Source organism: Bos indicus x Bos taurus, chromosome 8, assembly GCF_003369695.1.
Source record: "Bos indicus x Bos taurus breed Angus x Brahman F1 hybrid chromosome 8, Bos_hybrid_MaternalHap_v2.0, whole genome shotgun sequence".
Lineage (NCBI taxonomy): Eukaryota > Metazoa > Chordata > Mammalia > Artiodactyla > Bovidae > Bos > Bos indicus x Bos taurus.
The window spans coordinates 10,581,513-10,602,278 of record NC_040083.1 but is presented as its reverse complement, the minus strand read 5'-3'; the positions used below and the strand labels follow the sequence as shown (position 1 = coordinate 10,602,278).

The 20,766-nt window shown below is 45.8% G+C and overlaps 1 protein-coding gene across 5 annotated transcripts in view; it reads right to left on the bottom strand.

Moving 5' to 3' along the window:
• Window positions 1-3,587: 3,587 nt before the first annotated feature.
• NUGGC (nuclear GTPase, germinal center associated) overlaps window positions 3,588-20,766 on the bottom strand; it is a 49,019-nt gene continuing 31,840 nt past the window's right edge. For 3 of the 5 annotated variants that reach the window (XM_027549042.1, XM_027549041.1, XM_027549045.1), the window contains exons 11-19: window positions 20,512-20,617; window positions 20,009-20,142; window positions 15,078-15,242; window positions 12,381-12,538; window positions 10,526-10,670; window positions 8,928-9,036; window positions 7,899-8,035; window positions 5,398-5,488; window positions 3,588-4,231 (exon numbers count right to left, since the gene is read on the bottom strand). In XM_027549042.1, coding sequence (XP_027404843.1) covers window positions 4,092-4,231; window positions 5,398-5,488; window positions 7,899-8,035; window positions 8,928-9,036; window positions 10,526-10,670; window positions 12,381-12,538; window positions 15,078-15,242; window positions 20,009-20,142; window positions 20,512-20,617 — 1,185 coding nt within the window. In that variant the 3' untranslated portion in view covers window positions 3,588-4,091. The remainder of the gene's footprint in view (window positions 4,232-5,397; window positions 5,489-7,898; window positions 8,036-8,927; window positions 9,037-10,525; window positions 10,671-12,380; window positions 12,539-15,077; window positions 15,243-20,008; window positions 20,143-20,511; window positions 20,618-20,766) is intronic. The other 2 variants (XM_027549044.1, XM_027549046.1) reach the window with 2 other exon arrangements.

Below are 20,766 nucleotides of genomic sequence, written 5' to 3'. Positions count from 1 at the left end.
GCCAGGCTCCTCTGTCCATGGGATTTCCCAGGCAAGTATACTGGAGTGGGTTGCGAATTCCTTCTCCAGGGAATCTTCCCAACCTTGAGATTGAACCCACGTCTCCTGCATTGCAGGCAGATTCTTTACCCTCTGAGCTATTAGCGAAGCTTGGCAGGTCCTCTGCTTCGTGGCAGAGGTCATGCCTCCTGCCCTCCTGCTGCTGTGCTCTGAGACCCACCCAGCCCTGCAGGAGGTCAGCCAGTCTGGAAAGTCCAGGAACTTGACCAACAAAGCTTTTGCCTCCTGATGCCACAGGCTGCAATGGAGCTGAGTGCCCCCTGCCTGCTTCCCCATTCTGCTCCGCATTGTGAGAGCGTCGTGGCAGTGCCCCCTCGTCACCAGCAGCCATGGCAGGCAGTATTCCAAGCCTAAGAGACTAAGAGGGTTATTCCAAATCCTCCTCAACCTCCCTGCCCACCCCGCCAAGACTAGCGAGGACCGCCCTGCCGGACAAAAAGGGAGGGACCCGCTTCGACACCCGGGTTAGACTCGCATCTGTGTTTAGTTTCTAGACGCCTCCCTCATCATTCAGCAGTTCTGACTCTGTTCATTAAAAAGGATGAGGCAATTAAGTGGTTGTTTTAGCCAAGGGTATCCAAGTCTAATCACGAAGAAACATCAGACAAGCCAACATTTTATAAAACATCTGGCCTATGTTCCTTGAAAATGTCTGAGATTAAAGGAAGCAAGTGAAATACTTGATCCTGGGTTGGACGCTGGATGAAAAAGTATTGCTCTGCCCAGGCCATAACTGGGCAGTTGAGGAAATTTAGACATAGACTGTGGATAAGGCAATAATATTATACTAATGTTGAATTTCCCGAATTTGGTCATTATACTGGGGTTATGTAAGAGAACATACTTGTTTTTATGGAATACACTAAAATATTATGGGGTGGAGGGGCATAGACATACAACTCCTCTGGAATAGTTGAAAAAGGTATGCACAAGCACACACATTCCCACTGAAGAATAATAAAGCAAGTGTGGTAAAATGCTGGCATATTGATACAGGGTTGATGGGAGTTCTTTGTACTGTTGCAACTTTTCAGAGTTTGAAGTTCTTTCAAAGTAAAAAGAAAAATGAGAAGAAGTGATAGCCACGCCAAAAGAAAAGATTATGAAAGGACAATTCAAGTGGGAGAAACTTCAATAAACACAAAAAAGGGTTTCAGTATCAGTAACAACCCATACAATACAAGATGGTAATATTAAAAATTTGATCCCGTGAACCTACTGAACAAAACAATAATATCCATTTTTTATTTCTTTTAAATGGTATTAAAAAATGGTAACACAGGAAATCTCATTCCTGCTAGTAAGCAGACAGGTTTTCTGGAACAGTTGAGACTTTAAAGTGCTCTTTTACTCAGATCCTATAATGGAATTCTTAAAAAATTTATCCTAAAGATAAAAATCAGAGGTAGAGGAATTTTGGAATTGGGACTCCTCAATTCTATAACTTATCAGTTACACAGTAGAAAACGCATATATTTTTTATTTGGGGTTGCTTAAATTTTGGATATCTAAGCATAATTGGCGGAGAAGGCAATGGCACCCCACTCCAGTACTCTTGCCTGGAAAATCCCATGGATGGAGGAGCCTGGTAGGCTGCAGTCCATGGGGTTGCTAAGAGTCAGACATGACTGAGCGACTTCACTTTCACTTTTTACTTTCATACATTGGAGAAGGAAATGGCAACCCACTCCAGTGTTCTTGCCTGAAGAATCCCAGGGACGGGGGAGCCTAGTGGGCTGCCGTCTATGGGGTCACACAGAGTCGGACACGAATGAAGCGACTTAGCAGCAGCAGCAGCAAGCATAATTGGATACCTAGACATAATATGGCACCCCACTCCAGTACTCTTGCCTGGAAAATCCCATGGGCGGAGAAGCCTAGTAGGCTGTAGTCCATGGGGTCGCAAAGAGTCAGACATAACTGAGCGACCTCACTTTCACTTTTCACTTTCATGCATTGGAGAAGGCAGTGGCAACCCACTCCAATGTTCTTGCCTGGAGAATCCCAGGGATGGAGGAGCCTGGTGGGCTGCCGTCTATGGGGTCGCGAAGAGTCGGACATGACTGAAGCGACTTAGCAGCAGCAGCAGACATAATATGGATTTGAGAGTTGAACTATAAAGAAAGCTGAGCACCAAAGAATCGATGCTTTTGAACTTTGGTGTTGGAGAAGACTCTTGAGAGTCCCTTGGACTGCAAGGAGATCAAACCAGTCAATCCTAAAGGAAATTAGTCCTGAATATTCAATTGGAAGGACTGATGCTGAAGCTGAAGCTGTGATATTTTGGCTACGTGACGCGAAGAACTGACTCATAGGAAAAGACCCTGATGCTGGGAAAGACTAAGGGCAGGAAAAGAGGGGACGACAGAGGATGAGATGGTTGGATGGCATCAGTGACTCGATGGACATGAGTCTGAGCAAGCTCCAGGAGTTGGTGAAGGAGAGGGAAGCCTGCCATGCTGCAGTCCATGGGGTCGCAAAGAGTCAGACACAACTAAGCAACTGAACTGAGACATAATTCAAAATTCTTACTAGTTTTTCTTTCTTATAATCACTGTTCTAAGTATCATGGTTACAATTTTCTTCATAAATAAGTTGGAATACTCTCCTTTCATTCTGATTTTTAGAATACTGTGTATACACAGGAATTCTAATTTTTAAAATTGTATTTGAAATCACCTATAAGGTTGTCTATCTCTTTAAAAAAATCAGAGAGAGAGACAGAGATAGCTGTATAAGAGTATTCTCTATAATATTATCTACAGTGGAGAAAAACAGCACCATCTAAACGTCCAGCAATAGAATAATGGTAAGATAAATGGTAGTATGGGCTTCCCAGGTAAAGAATCTGCCTGCCAGTGCAGGAGACACAGGATACATGAGTTTAATCCCTGCGTTGGCAAGATCCCCTGGAGAAGGAAATGGCAACCCACTCCAGCATTCTTGCCTGGAGAATTCCCATGGCCAGAGGAGCCTGGTGGGCTGCAGTCCACGGGGTCACAAAGATTTGGACATGACTTAGTGACTACACAACAGCAAAACACATCTATACATCAGAATACTGTGCAGCATTTAAAGCTGTGTTTTCGAAAACTATTCTTTTCCCTGCCCACCTCCCAGTCTTCTGAGCAACATACCTTTTCCTCTTGTCTCCTCCAGAATCAAGGGCTACCCTGAACCCCAGTCGTGATGTTTCTGATGGTAGCATTCTGCTTAATTCTAGCCAGTGTCCCATTTCCTGGGCAGATGGATCGGCTATGACTTAGAACTTGTGATGGAGTCCATGGGTCAGACCAAGAACCAAACTAGAGAGTCTTTTTTAAAATTATTATAATTGAAGTGATTATAATAACAATGATTCACAGTGTTGTGATAGTTTCTGTAGTACAGCAAGGTGAATCAGATATATATATATGTACATATATACACACACATGTATTGTATACATATATATGTATACATACATGTATATAATATATATGCACACACATATGTGTGTATATATGTATATATTCTTTTTCATCTTCTTTAACATAATGGTTTACTACAGGATACCCTGTGCCATACAGTAGGACTTTGTTGTTTATCTGTTTTACATATAGTATTTTGTATCTGCTAATCTCAGACCCCTAATTTCTCCCTCTTTACCCCACTTCCTCTTTGGTAACCGTAAGTTGGTTTTGATGTCTGTGAGTCTCCTTCTGTTTTGTAAATAAGTGCATCTGTGTCATATTTTAGACTCCACAAATAAGTTTTTCACTCTTTAGGTATTTTTCTTCCGTGAGGCACAAGTTTCTCATCCCTAAAACTTTAGAACTTCCTGAGGGTTTCATTGGCAATAGAATAAAAATGAAATGATGTGTTCTGTACTCGACTTTATGCCAAAAGTAACCATATACGGATTTTCTATTGCCTATAAAGTTCCCAAAGTTGGGTGATGTTCTTTATTAGCTTTTAACCAACACAAGTAAATCTGATTGTCTCTAGGCTGGTATTCCATCCCCTTGGGGCTAAGCCCCAAGAATTAAATCTTATGTTTTTGGGGGGCCAGCTTTGCTGGGGGACATTCTCAGAAGGAAGTTTTGCATGCCCCTCCGCAGCACTGCATTCTCAGCAACCTCTCTCAGGCTTCTGTGCAGCTTCTCCATCTCCTTGTATTCACTTTTGACATCTGCAGAAGAGCATCAGGAGTTAGTGTTCTTTTCAGAAATGTCCCCAGGAAACAGATTCCTTGAGAATCCTGTTCTGACTTGGGTCAGCTGTCCCAGAATATGAGCTCAGGAATGGAGCTTAGAGATTAGATGGTCCAATCAGTGTATTTTATGAACAACTTGATCAAACCAGGCATTGTTGCTCTTAAGGCTTATCTGGTCATAGTGGGCACCTTCAAAATAAACACAAACCTACCCATAGAATGAGTCTGGGAAATCAGTGGGTCTTGACCAAGGCTTCGCAAGTGCTCAGTGGAAAGAGATACAAAGCACACCCCATGCCAGACCTCCCCCAGTCTTTTCCAGCATCTCTCTCCTACTCCACTCCCTCTCCTCCCAGCTGTCCCCATTCTAAATTCTAGTGCATTTGCTCCATTTTGGCATCTTGGGTTTTTAGCCTATGGTCTGCTACTAGATGATATCCTTGTGATGGTTAATTTTATGTCTCCACCTGTCTGAGTTACGGTGCCCAGATAGTTGGTCACACACTATTCTGGATGTTTTTGTGAGTGTATTTTTGGATGAGATTTACATTTAAATCAGTGGCCTCTGAGTAAGGCAGATTCTCCTCTGCAATGTAGGTGGGCCTCATTTAATCAGCTGAAAGTCTGCCTAGAACAAAAGGCGGGTCTTTCCTGAGCAAGAGGGAATTCTCCTGAAGACTGCTTTTAGACTTCATCTGCAGCAATGGCTCTTCCTGGTTCTCTGAAAGACTGCTCTTGGACTTGAACTGCAAGTCTTTCCTGAGTCTCCAGCCTGCTGGCCTCCCTTATCACATGGACTCATGAACCTTTCCTAGTTGCATGAGCCAGTTCCTTAAAATGAATCTCCTTATGTGTGTTTGTGTGTGTGGGAGACATACACATCCTGTTGTCCTGTTTCTCTGGAGAATCCTGACACACACAGTCCCTGTGAAGGGACAGTTCAGGCTGACCTTGGGGTTGGCTCTGGCATTGATCCAAAAGCCTCTTCAATCCCCTTTGCACCTCTATGCCCCATAGCATGACTCAGACTCCCTACCTTGAGCTGGCCAGTGATGGGAGCCAAGACTGTGACCAAGAAGGGAGACCAGAACCCTGAGGCCGTTTGTCTTGCTCCCAAGTACACAAAGGTTGTATGTATTTACCTGCAAGTTCCTTGTAGAGCCCATCCCCTGGGGACGAAGCCAGGGTCAGCATGGTAGCGATGCTGCCCTTCACCTTCTCCGTGATTCCATTCTACATGACAAAGGACAGTCATTCTGTTACGATGGTGCAGTCTCAAGGGGAAGGAATCTTATGAAAGGGACCCCACCCCATTCCCCAACCAGAGAGTGTAGGGACCAGGGTTGCTGAAACCAAAGTCAAGTCCAAGGGTGGACCCCCTGAGGATACCCTGGGTGACTAGAGTCATCAGGACAACATTTCTGAGGGGTCCCACCTGCCTTCATAGCTCCTTTCCTAGACTCGGTGATTGTACTCTGATGCTGAAGAGCCAAATCAGGAGTAATGAGGATGCAGGGAGGCATAGTGGAGGTGGGGGTTGGGGGGAGGAGAACAGATGCCACACAAGCAGAAAAAGAGGCAAAGCACTGATCATCATCCTCTTGTCCCACCGTGAGTTTAGTCACTGCCTAAATGTTTGTCGACCTCCTGCTTTTCATAACAAACCATTAATACATAACTTTCCAACTGCCTGAGATTTGTCTCCTTGCTACTCTCAGTCCTTTTATCAGCAAAAACCATTTCCTTCTTCCAACCATCTCTTGCTGAAAAACACTCGACTCTCCACTATGCTGACAGAGCCTAGTTCTGAACCTTCGCCTCCTGGCTCCAGGACATGATCTTTTCACCAATGCATTGGACCAAAGTTCTAGTCTCAGCTGCATCTGTGAACCTTGTGCTGGTGACTTTGGCCCTTAGCTTCACTGTCTGTGAGATCGGAGAACGGGAACCCTCTGTGGTCTCGCCCAGTGGCACCTTCTTGCATGTCTGTCATTTAAGATACATTTGTACATGATCAATGTGCTCATCCTTTTTCAGTGCAATTGTTTTCTTAGGCACCTGAAAGGCCAAAAGGCCAGTTTTTATGTACTCAGTGGGGATAGGCAGCTATAGAATTTGGCAGATTTTCTGCAGGTATTTGTAGGCAGCGGTAATATGTGAGATGATGGAAACTACACTGCTACTGGTAAATGAGATACCTCTTAGCCCGATCCAAGAGAAATAACATGCTTCGTGTCGTGGAGAAAGGGATTTTCCAAAACTGCGGTGATGGGAGGAGAGGAGATTGTGCATAAGAGGTTGGAGATGTTTCAGGAAGCAGGTTGGTCCAGAGGTGGACGGAAATAGCAAGGAGCTGGGTCCTTGGGAGGCTGGGAGAGGTCAGCTAAGCCTGGACTGAGGCGGATGAATTTGGAAATGCTATTGGCCAGGGAGGGGCTAGCAGTAGCTTGGACTAAAGCAAAGAATTTATATTACTTGCAGAGGAGGCTGACAAACTAACAGACCCAGGACTGGGGCTGGATGTCTGGGTGTACTTGACAGAGCACTTGGTTTCGAGGAAACTGTCAGGAACTGTCTTCTGAGAGGGGACAGAATCTCACCAAAATCTATGCCAGGTACTGTAATGAGCAGATCCATAAGAGTTGGCTGGCATTTATCTATAGGTATTTTATGTAGACAAGACATTTTCCCTCATTAAAAAAAGATCTGGGGACTTCCCTGGTGGTCCAGTGGCTAAGACTCCATGCTCCCAGTGCAGGAGGCCTGGGTTTGATACCTGGTCACGGAACTAAATCTTGCAACTAAGACTGGGTGCAGTCAAATAAATATTTTTTTTAAAAGTATGTCTTGAGATAATACTATTTCTAGAGCCAGGTTCAGAGAAGGCAATGGCACCCCACTCCAGTACTCTTGCCTGGAAAATCCCATGGATGGAGGATCCTGGTGGGCTGCAGTCCACGGGGTCGATAAGAGTCCAACACGACTGAGCGACTTCACTTTCACTTTTCACTTTCATGCATTGCAGAAGGAAATGGCAACCCACTCCAGTGTTCTTGCCTGGAGAATCCCAGGGACGGGGGAGCCTCGTGGGCTGCCGTCTATGGGGTTGCACAGAGTCGGACACGACTGAAGCAACTAAGCAGTAGCAGCAGCAGAGCTAGGTTACCTGGTCCCAAATTCCCACACTTGTAACTTGCTAGCTCTGTGACCTGTTGATACGCCTCTGTCTGCCTCAGTTTTCTCATCTGTAAAGTGGGAACGACTGTAGCACCTTATCTCACCGACTTGTTGGGGATTCAATAAGCTCATGTTTGTGAAGTGCTTAGGGTCCCCTCGAGATATCACAGTGATCTTAGTGATGACTCAGGAAAGAGAAAGATGCAGGAGAGAGCTGGAGGCACTGAGTTTCTGAAGTCACAGACTGAGACAAGCGCGAGCCAGCACGTGATGGCGGTAGAGGTGGAAGCAGGGTGGAGGCTGGCCCCTACCCCGGCATCATGGGCGTCAGTCGAGCCCACTTTGCAGAAGGCATTTGGCTCTATCTGGGCTCAAACAACTACTAATTCCTCCATCTCTGCCCCTCCTTCCCGTGCTCCCCAAGGAGTCCTCTGGGACCGGAATGCAAACTGCATAAGTCGAATACCTTCAGCTGCTGGAACTGGTGCTGCATCCTTTCTTGCGCCCGTTCGAACATGCCCTCAGCCACCTGCCGGTCCACCCCTCTTCTGAGGACATCTTTCATTCTTTCACATGCTTTTTTGCCTGTGATCTGTGCGGCCTCTGGCAAAAATGACAGCCACAGTAACACCTCAACAAGGACTTGCTTAGATATCCTTAGCATCAGAAATAAAGACAAGCAAACCAACTATACATACATACACATATGCATATACATACAGACACACATATAGACACACCTGGGGCTTCCCAGGTGGCACAGTGGTTAAAAAATCTGCCTGCAATGCAGGAGAGTCAAGAGACATGGGTTCAGTCCCTGGGTGAGGAAGATCCCCAGGAGTAGGAAACAGCAACCCACTCCAGTCTTCTTGCCTGAGAAACTCCATGGACAGAGGAGCCTGGTGGACTATAATCCATAGGGTCACAAAGACTCAGACACGACTGAGCACACGTATACACAGCTACATAACCATACGTATTTGTATATATATAGTCACATATGTAGCACCATTTTATACACTGTGGAAATGGAATAACATAATACAAAAAAATCAATATTTGATCATTTTCATGTAGAAAACCTAAGGAGTAAGCAGAAGGTTACGAAATTCCAAACTCCACCTCCCACCCCAGAACAAAATCAATGGGACCAACAAGCCAAGAAAAAGTTGACAAGTGAGTTTACAGATACTTAAAATAAGAACAAGAATTCAATAAATGGCTTTTATAGTTTAATTAGCTGTGATGCAACGCAGAGAGAAGCAAGATGTCTAGATGAAGGGTGGATGGAAAGAAGTGGAAACAGATAAAAGCGGTTCATGACTGACCTCTCCCCACCCGTTTGCAATTGTTGGGTTTTAACTTGCAGACCAAGAGTGTTATGGGGGCTTAGGACATAGAAGGACAAATGCTTTAAGGAGGGAACAGCAGACAGGACGCTAAAGGAGCTGGCAGACCCCGGAGGAGGCAGAAACATTGCCCTTGGGGCCCCCACCTTCATAACAGGGCTTCAGGTCGTTCTGAACAGACGTGGTGAGAGACTCATAGATCTTCCTCTTCTTTCTGAGGATGTGTTCCTCCAGGCCTCCCAGGATGGCACTTATCTGAGAATCCACATCAACAAAAGGCCATTTGTGACAGTCCCTTGACAGAAGCAAGGCAGGGGTTTCCGAGGGCTGTACCATTTCCCCTGCCCGGGTTCCTGTTGGCTGTTCCCATCTCCTCCGCTACCAGGCTGTGAGCTCCTCCCTCACAGGCAGGAACCTTGTCTTGTCTTTTTTTTTTTTTTGGCCATGCTTTGTAGCATATGAGCTCTTAGTTCCCCAACCAGGGATGGAACCTAGGCCACCTGCATTGGGAGCACTGAGTCTTAACCACTGGACTACCAGGGAAGTTCCAAAACTTTGTCTTAAGCATCTTTACATCCCAAAACGCTTCCTGTAGTGTCTGGTGCCTCAGACAACTCAGTAAGTATTTGCAGAGTTGGACTCAGGGGCACGCATGGTTATGGGATGGGGCATCTGTGGGAAGGGTAAGGGGGCACAGGTGATTCTTGTGTAATTTGGGCTGGGCCTGTGCTGTGGGCCTGTGCATAGTCAGGTCTTCCAAAATTCTTACACTGAAATCTTAAACCCCAATGTGATGGCTCAGATGGTAAAGAATCCGCCTGCAGTAGAAGAGACCTGGTTCAGTCCCTGGGTCGGAAAGATCCCCTGGAGAAGGAAATGACAACCCACTCCAGTATTCTTGCCTGGGGAATCCCATGGACAGAGGGGCCTAGCGGTCTAGAGTCCATGGGTTGCAAAGAGTCAGACACAACTGATTGAGCACAAATGCGGTGTGATGGCTTTAGGAGGTAGGGCCTTTGGGAGGCTTTTAGGACTCAAGATGGAGCCCTCTCAGTTGGGATGATGCCCTTTATAGAAGAGACCCTAGAGGGCTTCTGTGCCCTTCTGCCACGTAAGCACACAGCAAAAAGACAGCCACCCCTAAACCAGCAAGTGGGCCCAAGCAGACACCAAATCTGCCTGCACCTTGATCCTGTACTTCTGGCCTCCAGAATACTGAGAAATGTCTGTTGTTTGTAAGCTTCCCAGTCTATGGTATTTTGTTATAGCAGCCCAAATAGACTAAGACAGCCCAGACTAAGAAAATGAGTCCCACATAAGAGTCTTGAGGATTCAAAACTAAAAAGTAATCTGCAAAAAAAATGACATTTCTTTAAACTTCACTGCCGTGGATGGTATTTCATGATATTGGCAAAAATGAAGTCAGTGAGTCTGTTAAAAGTGGATTCAAATGTTTATATAGCTAAAGACTCTTCGAAGATACTTCCTGGGAACTGAGTCTGTATGACAATCTCAGCACTTATGATTGGCTGCTTTTCAGGGGAACAAAGCTTACTGCCTCCAGGATCACTTCTCTCTCCTCCATCCTGCTATGTTCTGGATCTCATGGCATCTGTTATTAGGCCTACCCAGAGCCTAGACACTCCAAGGGAACAAGTAGGAAAAACAGGCAACCTCCAAAATCCTGCTGGGAAGAAAACCACTACCTAAACTCATCGCCCTCTTCACTTTATAAGGATCTTACCTCCTGGATCAGGAAAGTCTTTTTATAGCTGTCATATTTCCAGCCATTTCTTATCCCAATTTCAGTCATCTTCTCCTGCAGAGAGAGCTTAAAAGCATCTATGTGGGGGATCAGAGCTGAACCATCAGTGGGCTTCCCAGACCTACTGAGGAAAGCAAAGTAAAATGTTAAGAGATAGCAGCAGCTATTGTGGGATTAAAACAAAGAATCAACTAGCTGGTATTCTTTTACTCATTTTTAAGAGAAGGGGGATGAGATCATTAGTTATAAAATTTCTATAATGTTCCAAGCACTGTGCTGTGCTAGGCCCTTGATATAAAACCTATGAAGTCAGTGCAATGACACCCATTTTATGGATGAGGAAATTGAAGTTTGGAAATGGTTGCTAGAATGTGTTCAAAGTCACATGGCTAGTGAGTAGCAGGGTCAGGCCTTAGACACTGATCTGTTTGACCTCAAAACTCAGAGTCCTTCTGCTACTCAAATGTTCCCACTTGAAAGGGTGGGATGAACTACACCTTAAAAGATGGGCACGGTTTGCCGTTGTTTAGTCACTGAGTCATGTCTGACTCTTAGTCACACCATGGACTGAAGCCTGCCAGGCTCCTCTGTCCATGGAATTCTCCAGGCAAAAATAGTGGAGTGGGTTGCCATTTCCTCCATGGGATCTTCCTGACCCAAGGATTGAGCCCAATGTCTCCTGCATTGCAGGTGATTCTGCAGATTCTTTACCACTGAGCCACCAGGAAGCCTGTGTAAGGTTTAGGGAGGTGAAAAGGAGGAGGCAGCATTCTCCCCAGGGATGACATAGTGAACTAAGTTTCAGGACATCCCAGTGGTATGAGGTGAGCAGGTGAGCAGAGAAGAGGGCAGAGGCTTGAAGTCCTAGATCTCTACCTGTGCATCAAGTGGCCGGGGAAAGCTGTGTGATTCCTCCCAATGGCAGTGTGTTCACTTGCAAAAAGACCAGAGCCACTTCAGAGGGTTCTTGGGAGGATATGATAACATGATGCATGCAAAGTGCTTAGCATAGTTCCTGGCATGTCTCAGTAACTCTCTGCTGCCCTCAGATTGGTAAAATGCCGGGGGGGGGGGGGGTGGGGGGGCAGGGAGGGGTGGGAAAGGCCAATTGGAGGCAGGTGGAATGTCTTGAAGTCTATTCCAAGGAATTTGGAGTTTACCCTACAGACATGTAAACAGGATGAGTGGGCATAGGTGGAATGGCATGATGAAAAACAAATTTAAAGGAAGGTTGGGGGGCAGGGAGCATTGAGCAAAAGTTGAATGGTTCAAATAGGTGGCGGGCCAGGTGAAGGATGGAGACTGAAGACAGGTGAGGAATAGAAGACTCTGTTTCTGTGGAAGGAGGTTTTGGAGGCCAAGGAAGAAGGGAAGGAGCAGGCGCTGTGAAGGCTCAGGCCCTAAACCCCATGCCATGTGTCAAAGAACAAGCAGAGTCATCCTGAGCCATTTTTCCTTTTTTCACTCAGGGAAATTTATGAAGACTGTGTGTTTCCTTAAGTCCACACTCTCCAACCAAAATACCCTATCCTGGGCCCAGGTCCATAAGAAAATGGATCCCCTGCTGCCTGTAGGAGATATTTGAAAAATAACAGGAATTATAACATTAGTCTCAAAGTAGTGTCTCCAGCTGCACTCCGGGTCACCACCGGAAAATTTTAAGTAAACCCAACCAAGAAGGCTTTTGTGTTTTGCCAAAGACTGAGTTTTCCTCCTCAAGTTGCAAGCTACTCTGGACCCTTCCAGATCCCAAGAACAAATTCTTGAAGATGAGACTCTGGCCCAGGCATTCTTAGGATGTTTGTTCAGAGAGGAGCCAAATGGATTCCTTTACCTAAAAATGCGCCCAAAAATGGGATCAATCTGTTCGTAGATGGGCTGTGTGATGGCTTCATTCAGATCAATTCTCGCAAGAGTCCTGGAGGCATAGATGCCATTTTTCAGGCAAACCGCTTTCAGAGTCTGGTGAAAGCCCTGGTTTCCTCTACTCCTCTGGATAAACAGTAAGATAACAGAGTTAGTGGGTACCTAGAATTCATGGAATCAGATGTACCCTGCCTCGTGTGTGTGTGTGTGTGCACGTGCGTGCTCAGTCAGTCAGACATGTCCGACTCTTTGTGACCCCATGGACTGGAGCCCACCAGGCTCCTCTGTCCAGGGGATTCTCTAGACACGAATACTGGAATGGGTAGGTATTTTGTCCTCCAAGGGATCTTCACAACAGAGGGATCAAACGCACATTCCTGCATCTCCTGCTTTGCAGTTGGATTCTTTACTACTGAGGCACCGGGGAAGCTCATTCAATTAGTCTAAATTTTAGTAAAATGAAATTATCAATAATACTTGAGTACTAGTTTAGGATCTATTGGGGATGTTTTAGTCTAGATCCCAAACACTGTAAGCAAGAATTACTGGGAAGAGTAGAGACATGATCTTCCAATTAAGCTAGTCATTATTAAGCTACACAAGAGGATAGCAGTCACACCTCTGGTCAGCAGGAGCTTCCACTCTGAGCTCCCAAAGCATCCTCTACTGTCTCTGCTCACATACAGCAGCTTCGCATTTGTCTCTTTACTCATCAGGCTGCTGCAATGGATCATCAGCTGGTTGAGATTAAGCCCAGCGTCTCATCCATCATGACGTCCTCACCGTCTGGTCCTGGCATATGTCATGCTTGGTAAACATGTGTTAAATGAGCAGTTCTTAAATACAAATGTGCTCTGACTCCACTGCAAGTATGTTTCAGATTTTCCAAGCACAGCCCAGAGTTTTATATTTTTTATTAAATATTTTGATAAAATGTGATTTGATGTGTATATCTTTGTCATATTTTTTCCCAGAAACATAAATTCACAAATGAGAAGAAAAAAAATTATTATGAAGCTAGAGCTTTTAGAGTCAACAGATTTTAGCCGCATGGTGATTCTCAGTAGAAGAATAAGAGAATATAAAATATGTTAGCACTGACCAGAATGTCAGTAGAGGGCCTTGTGATCGGCGTTGTAGTTATTTAGTTGCTCAGTTGTGTCTGACTCTTTGCAACCCCATGGACTGTAGCCCTCCAGGCGCCTCAGTCCATGGGGATTTCCCAGGCAAGAATACTGGAGTGGGTTGCCATTTCCTCCTCCAGGGGATCTTCCCGACCCAGGGATTGAACCCAGGTCTCCTGCATTGCAGGCAGATTCTTTTACCATCTGAGCCACCAGGGAAGCACTTGTGATCATTAATCAGTGATCTATGTTTTAGGAGAATATATTTTAAGTTAATGGCTGTTGTAGCATGGTACAACTGGCAGCATACTATATCTACCCACATCTATCTATCCTGTCTAGCTATCTGTATTTTAATATTCTGCCATTTCTCCTAATATTATAAAATGAGCATTTCCTGAATTCATTGCAAATACTTCCAAAAAATATTTTAACAACCACATAATATCATATGGATGCATCATAATGCACGTAACCATTCTCTTATCACTAGACATTTAGGTTATTTTACTATATCATATAACGCTATGATGTTAGTATATACATATCTGCCCAAATGTCTGATCACAAAGGCAAGTTGCTTATCCAATAGGAACTGCCCAGGTGTGTCTGTAGTCCAGAGAAAGAAGCCATTGAAGGGCTAAGGAGAGAGGGGATAGTTCCTAGGATAGAGCCCTAGTGACAGCTGAAGATACCTGATGCTGCTCCTTCCTCCCCAGGTACGTCATCTCAGAGGACTGGTCCCCACTTCCTGCCTTCACTTGCTCAGCACCCACTTACTCATTCACTGTTTTGATCTGGGATCTTCTACCATCCTATGGAAACAGTTCTCCCTAGGGTCACTTAGTTACCTATTGCTATGAAACCAGTTACCCCAAACTTCATGGCTTAAACAACAATACACATTTCTTATCTCTCACCCCTTGTTGTTCAGTTGCTAAGTCGTGTCTGATTCTGCAACCCCATGGACTGCAGCACACCAGACTCCTCTATCCTCCACTATCTCCCAGAGTTCACTCAAATTCATGTCTGTTGAGTCGGTGATGCTATCTAACCATCTCCTCCTCCTAGCCATCCCTTAGAAACCACGCATAACTAATTAAAAGATAAAACAACAATTTGTACGCCAAGTGAGAGATTACAGGATGCTTTCTTATTGTGTATCTAATTGATACTTACATCAACCCTGTGAAATAGACTAGACAAGTATTTATCATCCCCATTTTATAGAAGAAAAATCCAACAGGCTTAAGTGGGTTTAGGGCCTCACCCAGGCCTACAGAAAGGGTGTTTGGTGGGGCTGGCATTCAAAGCAAGACCCTCAGATCCTAAGTCCCCCTAACCATGTACCTTTCCCTGCGTCCTTGCAATGCATAGTCAAACAGTTACTCAATATGCTTTCCTGTGTGCAATTTTCACTCTCTCCCAATCTCTTCTAGCTCTTTATTTCTCTGGAAAGCAATGGGATAGCAGAAAAGTAGGCAAGGGATCAGACAGACCTCACCAAATATCATGGTTTTTCCCTTTAGGGGGTCACTCACCACCAGGCACGCCCCAAGGATGCGTCGGTAGGAACTCCTGGCATTCCAGATCCCTTCTTGCAGGGGCCGCGCTATGTGGGCGAAACACTGGTCAATGGCCTTCTCCAGCAACTGTATCTTCTCTTCCACAAATCTCCGCAGGCCACTCATGTGCAAGTATTCATTCTAGGGACAAGGACCATCGGGAGCATGAGGCTATGCCCTCCCTATAGGCATCGGCTTTTCCAGGTCTGCTTCCTCTGAGCCTGTGCAGATTGAGCTTGAGCTGATCCCCCACAGTGGACTTCGCCCCATCGCCCAGTAAAGCATCCTCCAGTCCACAGATCTCCTTAAGTTTTGTGGGATTGGCACACGTATGTGCTTAGTCTCTAAGTTGTGTCTGACTCTTTGCAACCCCATGGACTGTCTCCTGCCAGGCTCTTCTGTCCTTGGGATTTCCAAGGCAAGAATACTGGAGTGAGTTGCCATTTCCTTCTCTAGGAGCTCTTCCTAACCCAATGGTCAAACCTTAATCTTCTACACTGGCAGCAGATTCTTTACCATCTGAGCCACCGGGGAAGCCACTTGTGAGATTGGAGAACAGAACAAATATATGCCTCCTACAACTTATTTTAGTGGTATAATCCATTAGGCTATTGGAAAGAGTAAATATTTTTAAAAATCCAGCCATTATTAAAAGAGATTTTTTCCAATGACATCTGATTTGACAGATATTTAATGAACTTGGTGCAGTTTGGGAGGATAGGATTTCTCAAATTTGTGTGAGAAAAAATGTGCATAGAACTCACTGGGCAAGTTGGTTCAAACCCGAGCACCTGGGATTCTATGCTTCTATCAAGTCCCAGGCTAACAGTGACCTTCTGGAATAAATAACAGAGCTATAGGATCACTAAAATAAAGACTTGGTTCCTGCTTCAAAGGAGAACAGCCTAATCAGGGAAGAAATGTCAATTCAGATATACAAGGGAGTGACCACCAGAGGCTGTCTTGACCTCTAGGTTCCAAACTGGGAACTTTGTAGTGCCTGCCCCTGTATGAGAACCCTGGAGACCATGCAGTGTCCACCTGCAGTGGAAAGAAGCCACACTCCTTAGCTCAGCACTTAAGGCCCTTCTTGGCCAGAACTCAACCAATTTCTCCAGCATTGCCAGCTCTCTCTTTGCCCAAAAGGTCCTCCCGTGTAGCTGCCCATGAACTTGCTGCCGTTCCCCAAATGTGCCATCCTTCTGGCTGTGCACAGGCTCTGCCCACGTTCTTGTCCTCCCAGAAAAAGTTCAAAAGGCACTTCTCGTGTCATGCTGTCCCTGACTCCCCAGCAGAGTTGGGGTGAGCAGAGTTGGGGTGCCCTTGCCTGGGCTCCCGTTGCACTTGGCACACCCCTGCTGTGCTGTATCTCCCTCAGGCCATGTGTCTCCCTGCTTGGGCCAGGACCCTGCTGAGGAGACAGACTGTTATTCGTGCTTGTTTACTCCAGGCATGGCACGGGGAGTGCAGTCCATATACGTTTGTGGAATGAGTGAGTGGCATGGAGAAATGGCTGGATAGCATAGGATTTTAAATTCTATTCCAAACCGGATGACAGAAACAGCTCTTGCGTTGAGGTGAGAGTTTCCATGGATGACTTATCATCCCTGAATCCTCAAGGGCATTGTCTGTGAACTAAGTGGAATGGAGCTGAATGATCCTGAAAATAGCCTCAAACTTCTACATTCTGAGTCTCAGAATAGATGAGTTTCAGAACTCTATGGAAACTATCCCATTTCAGGCATGCCCTGGGAAGTTTCAGAGTTTTCACTAGTTAGAATTCTATGCTGTAGCTCACCAGGCTCCTCTGTCCATGGAATTCTCCAGGTAAGAATACTGGAGTGGGTTGCGATTCCCTTCTCCAGGTGATCTTCCTGACCTAGGGATCGAACTCCGGTCTCCTGTGTTGCAGACAGATTCTTTACCACCTGAGCCACGAGGGAAGCCCCAGAATTCTATAAGCAGGACTTTTTTCTCAGAGTGCTTGCTGGGTTCTTTGAAATTTGTGGTGTCGCTGGTAAGCAAATGAAAGAAGAAAGAAGTCATGAAAGGGAACGCAGCAGGCAAGATTCTCACAATGGCTCACTCTCAACGAATCTTTATTGAAGAAGGAAAGAAAGATAAGAAGCAGAAGGGCTGGGAATGAAAAAGCTGGGAATAAAAAAAGGGAAAAAGGCTGACAACTACAATGAATAAATGCAGGACTCATTCAGCAGTGAGATTGTCATAATCAACTTCCTATTGATTCGTAAAAATAAAGGTGAGATCCCTGTTCATTTAAAAACAGTAACTGGACTTTTCTGGGGGTCCGGTGGTTGAGAGTCCACCTGCCAATGCAGGGGACATGGGGTTAATCCCTGGTCTGAGAAGATTCCACAGGCCACAGAGCAACTAAGCCCGAGCACCACAACTACTATAGCCGGTGCTCTGGGGCCTGGGAACCCCAAGAGAAGCCACTCAACGGAAAGCCTTCACACCCCAACTAAGAGCGTACCCTTGCTTGCCACACCTAGACAAACGCCAGTGCACGGCTGTGAAGACCCAGCACAACCAAAAATGAAATTAATTAATTTTAAAAATATAAAATAAAATAATTATTCTCTAATTTTTGAGTTTGAGTCACAATCTTAAAAAAAATGGTCCATCACATACAATTTTAGGTGTTTCTCCCTCCCCCAGAATACAAAGGAACTGACAAAACTCTGGCCTTCCAACTTTCGATCAAAGAAGTAAGGCTGAGACCGAGGCCAAAGAATTTTGAGGAAGGCTATTGGCAACCCCCTCTAAAAGGCTAGGATAGAATTCCAGCCAGCCCCTTCCTCTGCGTCTATTGTCGCCTAGAGTCTGGATACAGGGAGAGAACTGAGGCTGAACTTCCATATCTCCAGCTTGGACTGCAGAAGGCTTTGTCGCGGTGTGTATCAAGCAAACCAACCACACACAGCACCGCATCTGATTCATTTTCCATCAGCACTTCCAAAAGCAATCTTTGGCTGGGCAGCAAGGCAACTTTCACCCCGAAGAATTTTTTCGGGAAGTTGGAATGTCAAAACCTTCACTAGTATTTCAGAGGACAAAAGTCAAAATAGAAAATCTCAAATTCCAGAAAGGTGTGTTTTTTTTTTTTTTTTTTTCTTGTTTTCACAGAACTAGAACAAAACACAGAGTAAGAAATATGAGGGAAAAGATGGTGAATCTTGCTCTATTTGGCACTTTTTATGTAGAATTTCTAAAATGGAAAAGAGGGAGGGATGCTGGGAAAGAGGGAGGGCAGGAGGAGAAGGGGACGACAGAGGATGAGATGGTTGGATGGCATCACCGACTCAATGGACGCGGGTTTGAGCAAGCTCCAGGAGATAGTGAAGGACAGGGAAGCCTGGTGTGGAGTCTCAAAGAGTCAGACACGACTGAGTGACTAAACGACAACAACAAAGATATTTGACCAACACTGCATGGACTATTGGAGAAGGCAATGGCACCCCACTCCAGTACTCTTGCCTGGAAAATCCCATGGACAGAGGAGCCTGGTAGGCTGCAGTCCATGGGGTCGCTAGAGGTCGGACACAACTGAGCAACTGAGCGACTTCACTTTCACTTTTCACTTTCATGCATTGGAGAAGGAAATGGCAACCCACTCCAGTGTTCTTGCCTGGAGAATCTCAGGGACGGGGGAGCCTGGTGGGCTGCCGTCTATGGGGTCACACAGAGTCGGACACGACTGACGCAACTTAGCAGCAGCAGCATGGACTATTAAAAGTTGACATTGCGGATCTTCCCTGTGGCTCCCTGGATTAAGCTCCCAAAGCAGGGGGCCCGGGTTTGATCCCTGGCTGGAGAACTACATTCCACATGCCATAATGAAGACCTGGCACAGCCAAATAAATAAAATATTGTTTAAGAGTCAACATTGCTCACTTTTCACATTGAAGTCATGTCCAGACCAGCTGCCTCAGCTAGTCCCTCCACTGGGCCCTCCCAGGTTGACTGTCCCATGTTATCGGGACCAACGCGATTGTACATGGCTCTACCCCTTCCCTTTTCTATGTAATAACAGGTCAGACAGCTTGGCTGAGCAAATATGATAGATGACAGCAAGTATGGAAATAAAGAAACACCAACCAAATAAGAACGTCCAAAGGCTGTTAATTCAGAGCTTGCTGTAGTAAGGGAGTCAGTGGGCATCATCTGCATTTGGCAGATAACTCAAAGGCAGGCCAGGGGCTTCCCTGGTGGCTCGACAGTGAAGAATCTGCCTGCAATGTGGGCAGATTCGATCCCTGGGTCAGGAAGATCCCCTGGAGAAGGGAACGGCTACCCACTCCATTCCAGTATTTTTGCCTGGAGAATCCGGTAGACAGAGGAGCCTGGCAGGCTAGGCCATGGGGTCGCAAAGACTCAGACACGACCGAGCGCACAAAGGCAGGCAGAGGGGTGGGAAGGCTTTCAGCACCGTGAACAGAGACCCCTGGCGCGGGGCAGCCATGAGTGGGGAGACCCCTGGGCTGTGCGTCCTTTGCCTCCCAGCCTGGGCAGAACCCTCCCTCTTACCAAGTTAGAGAATTAACTTGGAATGACTTTTCTTCTCTGACCAGAGGAACACCCTAAACTCATAGGGTCTAAAGAAAATAATCTGAGGGTTAACATTGTAACCTTTGAGTAAGGAAAGAAGAGAATGTTTGATCTTTTTTTTTTTTTTTTCACTTGTGACAGATAGGCAGAGAGGGAAAGTTAAAAATAGTCACTTTAAACTCTCCTGAGACTTGAATCAGGTAGACTGTGTTTAATGGTAGGAGAGATGTGTCTTCTTTTGCTGGAATAAGCTGAGCTTTCCTGGTGGCTCAATGGTAAAGAATCCGCCTGCCAATGTAGGTTTGATCCCCGAGTCGGGAAGAAGACTCCCAGCATACCTGCATGTGGTCTGTACAGCTGAAACTGTCTGTGAGGAGCAACAAGCCAAAAGCTTCAGTGACATACTTGGTCACCGTCCTCTTCTTCTTATCCAAGAGCCTTCTCCTGATATACTCTCTTAGCTTGGGGATTTCTGGAATTCACAGGCAACACAAACAGTTTGAAAAGGCCAGAGTTCATAGGAAACAGCATTCATGAAAATGAACAGATCAGGATGGCAGTCTGAATCAACTTCAGTTGAGGTCCTCTGGGGGTGGAATGCTCATGAAACCAACCTTTCTGTCTCCCCCAGTCTAGGATCAGCGACTACAGATGGGAGGTCAGCAGTGAAGCATCAGGAACCACAACAATGCAGAAACACACACATATTTGCTCGTAGGTGTGGAAACTGGCAAACTGGAAACTGGCACAGAAAGTTCTAGGATGGGAAACTCAGCATGCCAAGCTTATTCTTGAGAATTTTAGTGAGTGAGATAAAAATATATGTATTTATATAAGTTACCAGTTTCCTCCTCGGTGAGGACCGCCTGCTGCCAGTACTCCTGGGCGCTGACCGTGTACACCAACTCAGAGGCTTCCAGAACTCTGGAGTCAGCTGGCAGTTTTCTCTGAAATGAGAGAGGCACACAGGGAACAGAATCACTCAGCTGCCACAAAGGCAGCCATGCACCCGCTTCACCAGAGCCGTCAGCAAACTTGAGCTCATCCACTTTCCGTTCTGCACGAGCCCCGTAAAAGGTCAGATGTTCCCATCTGT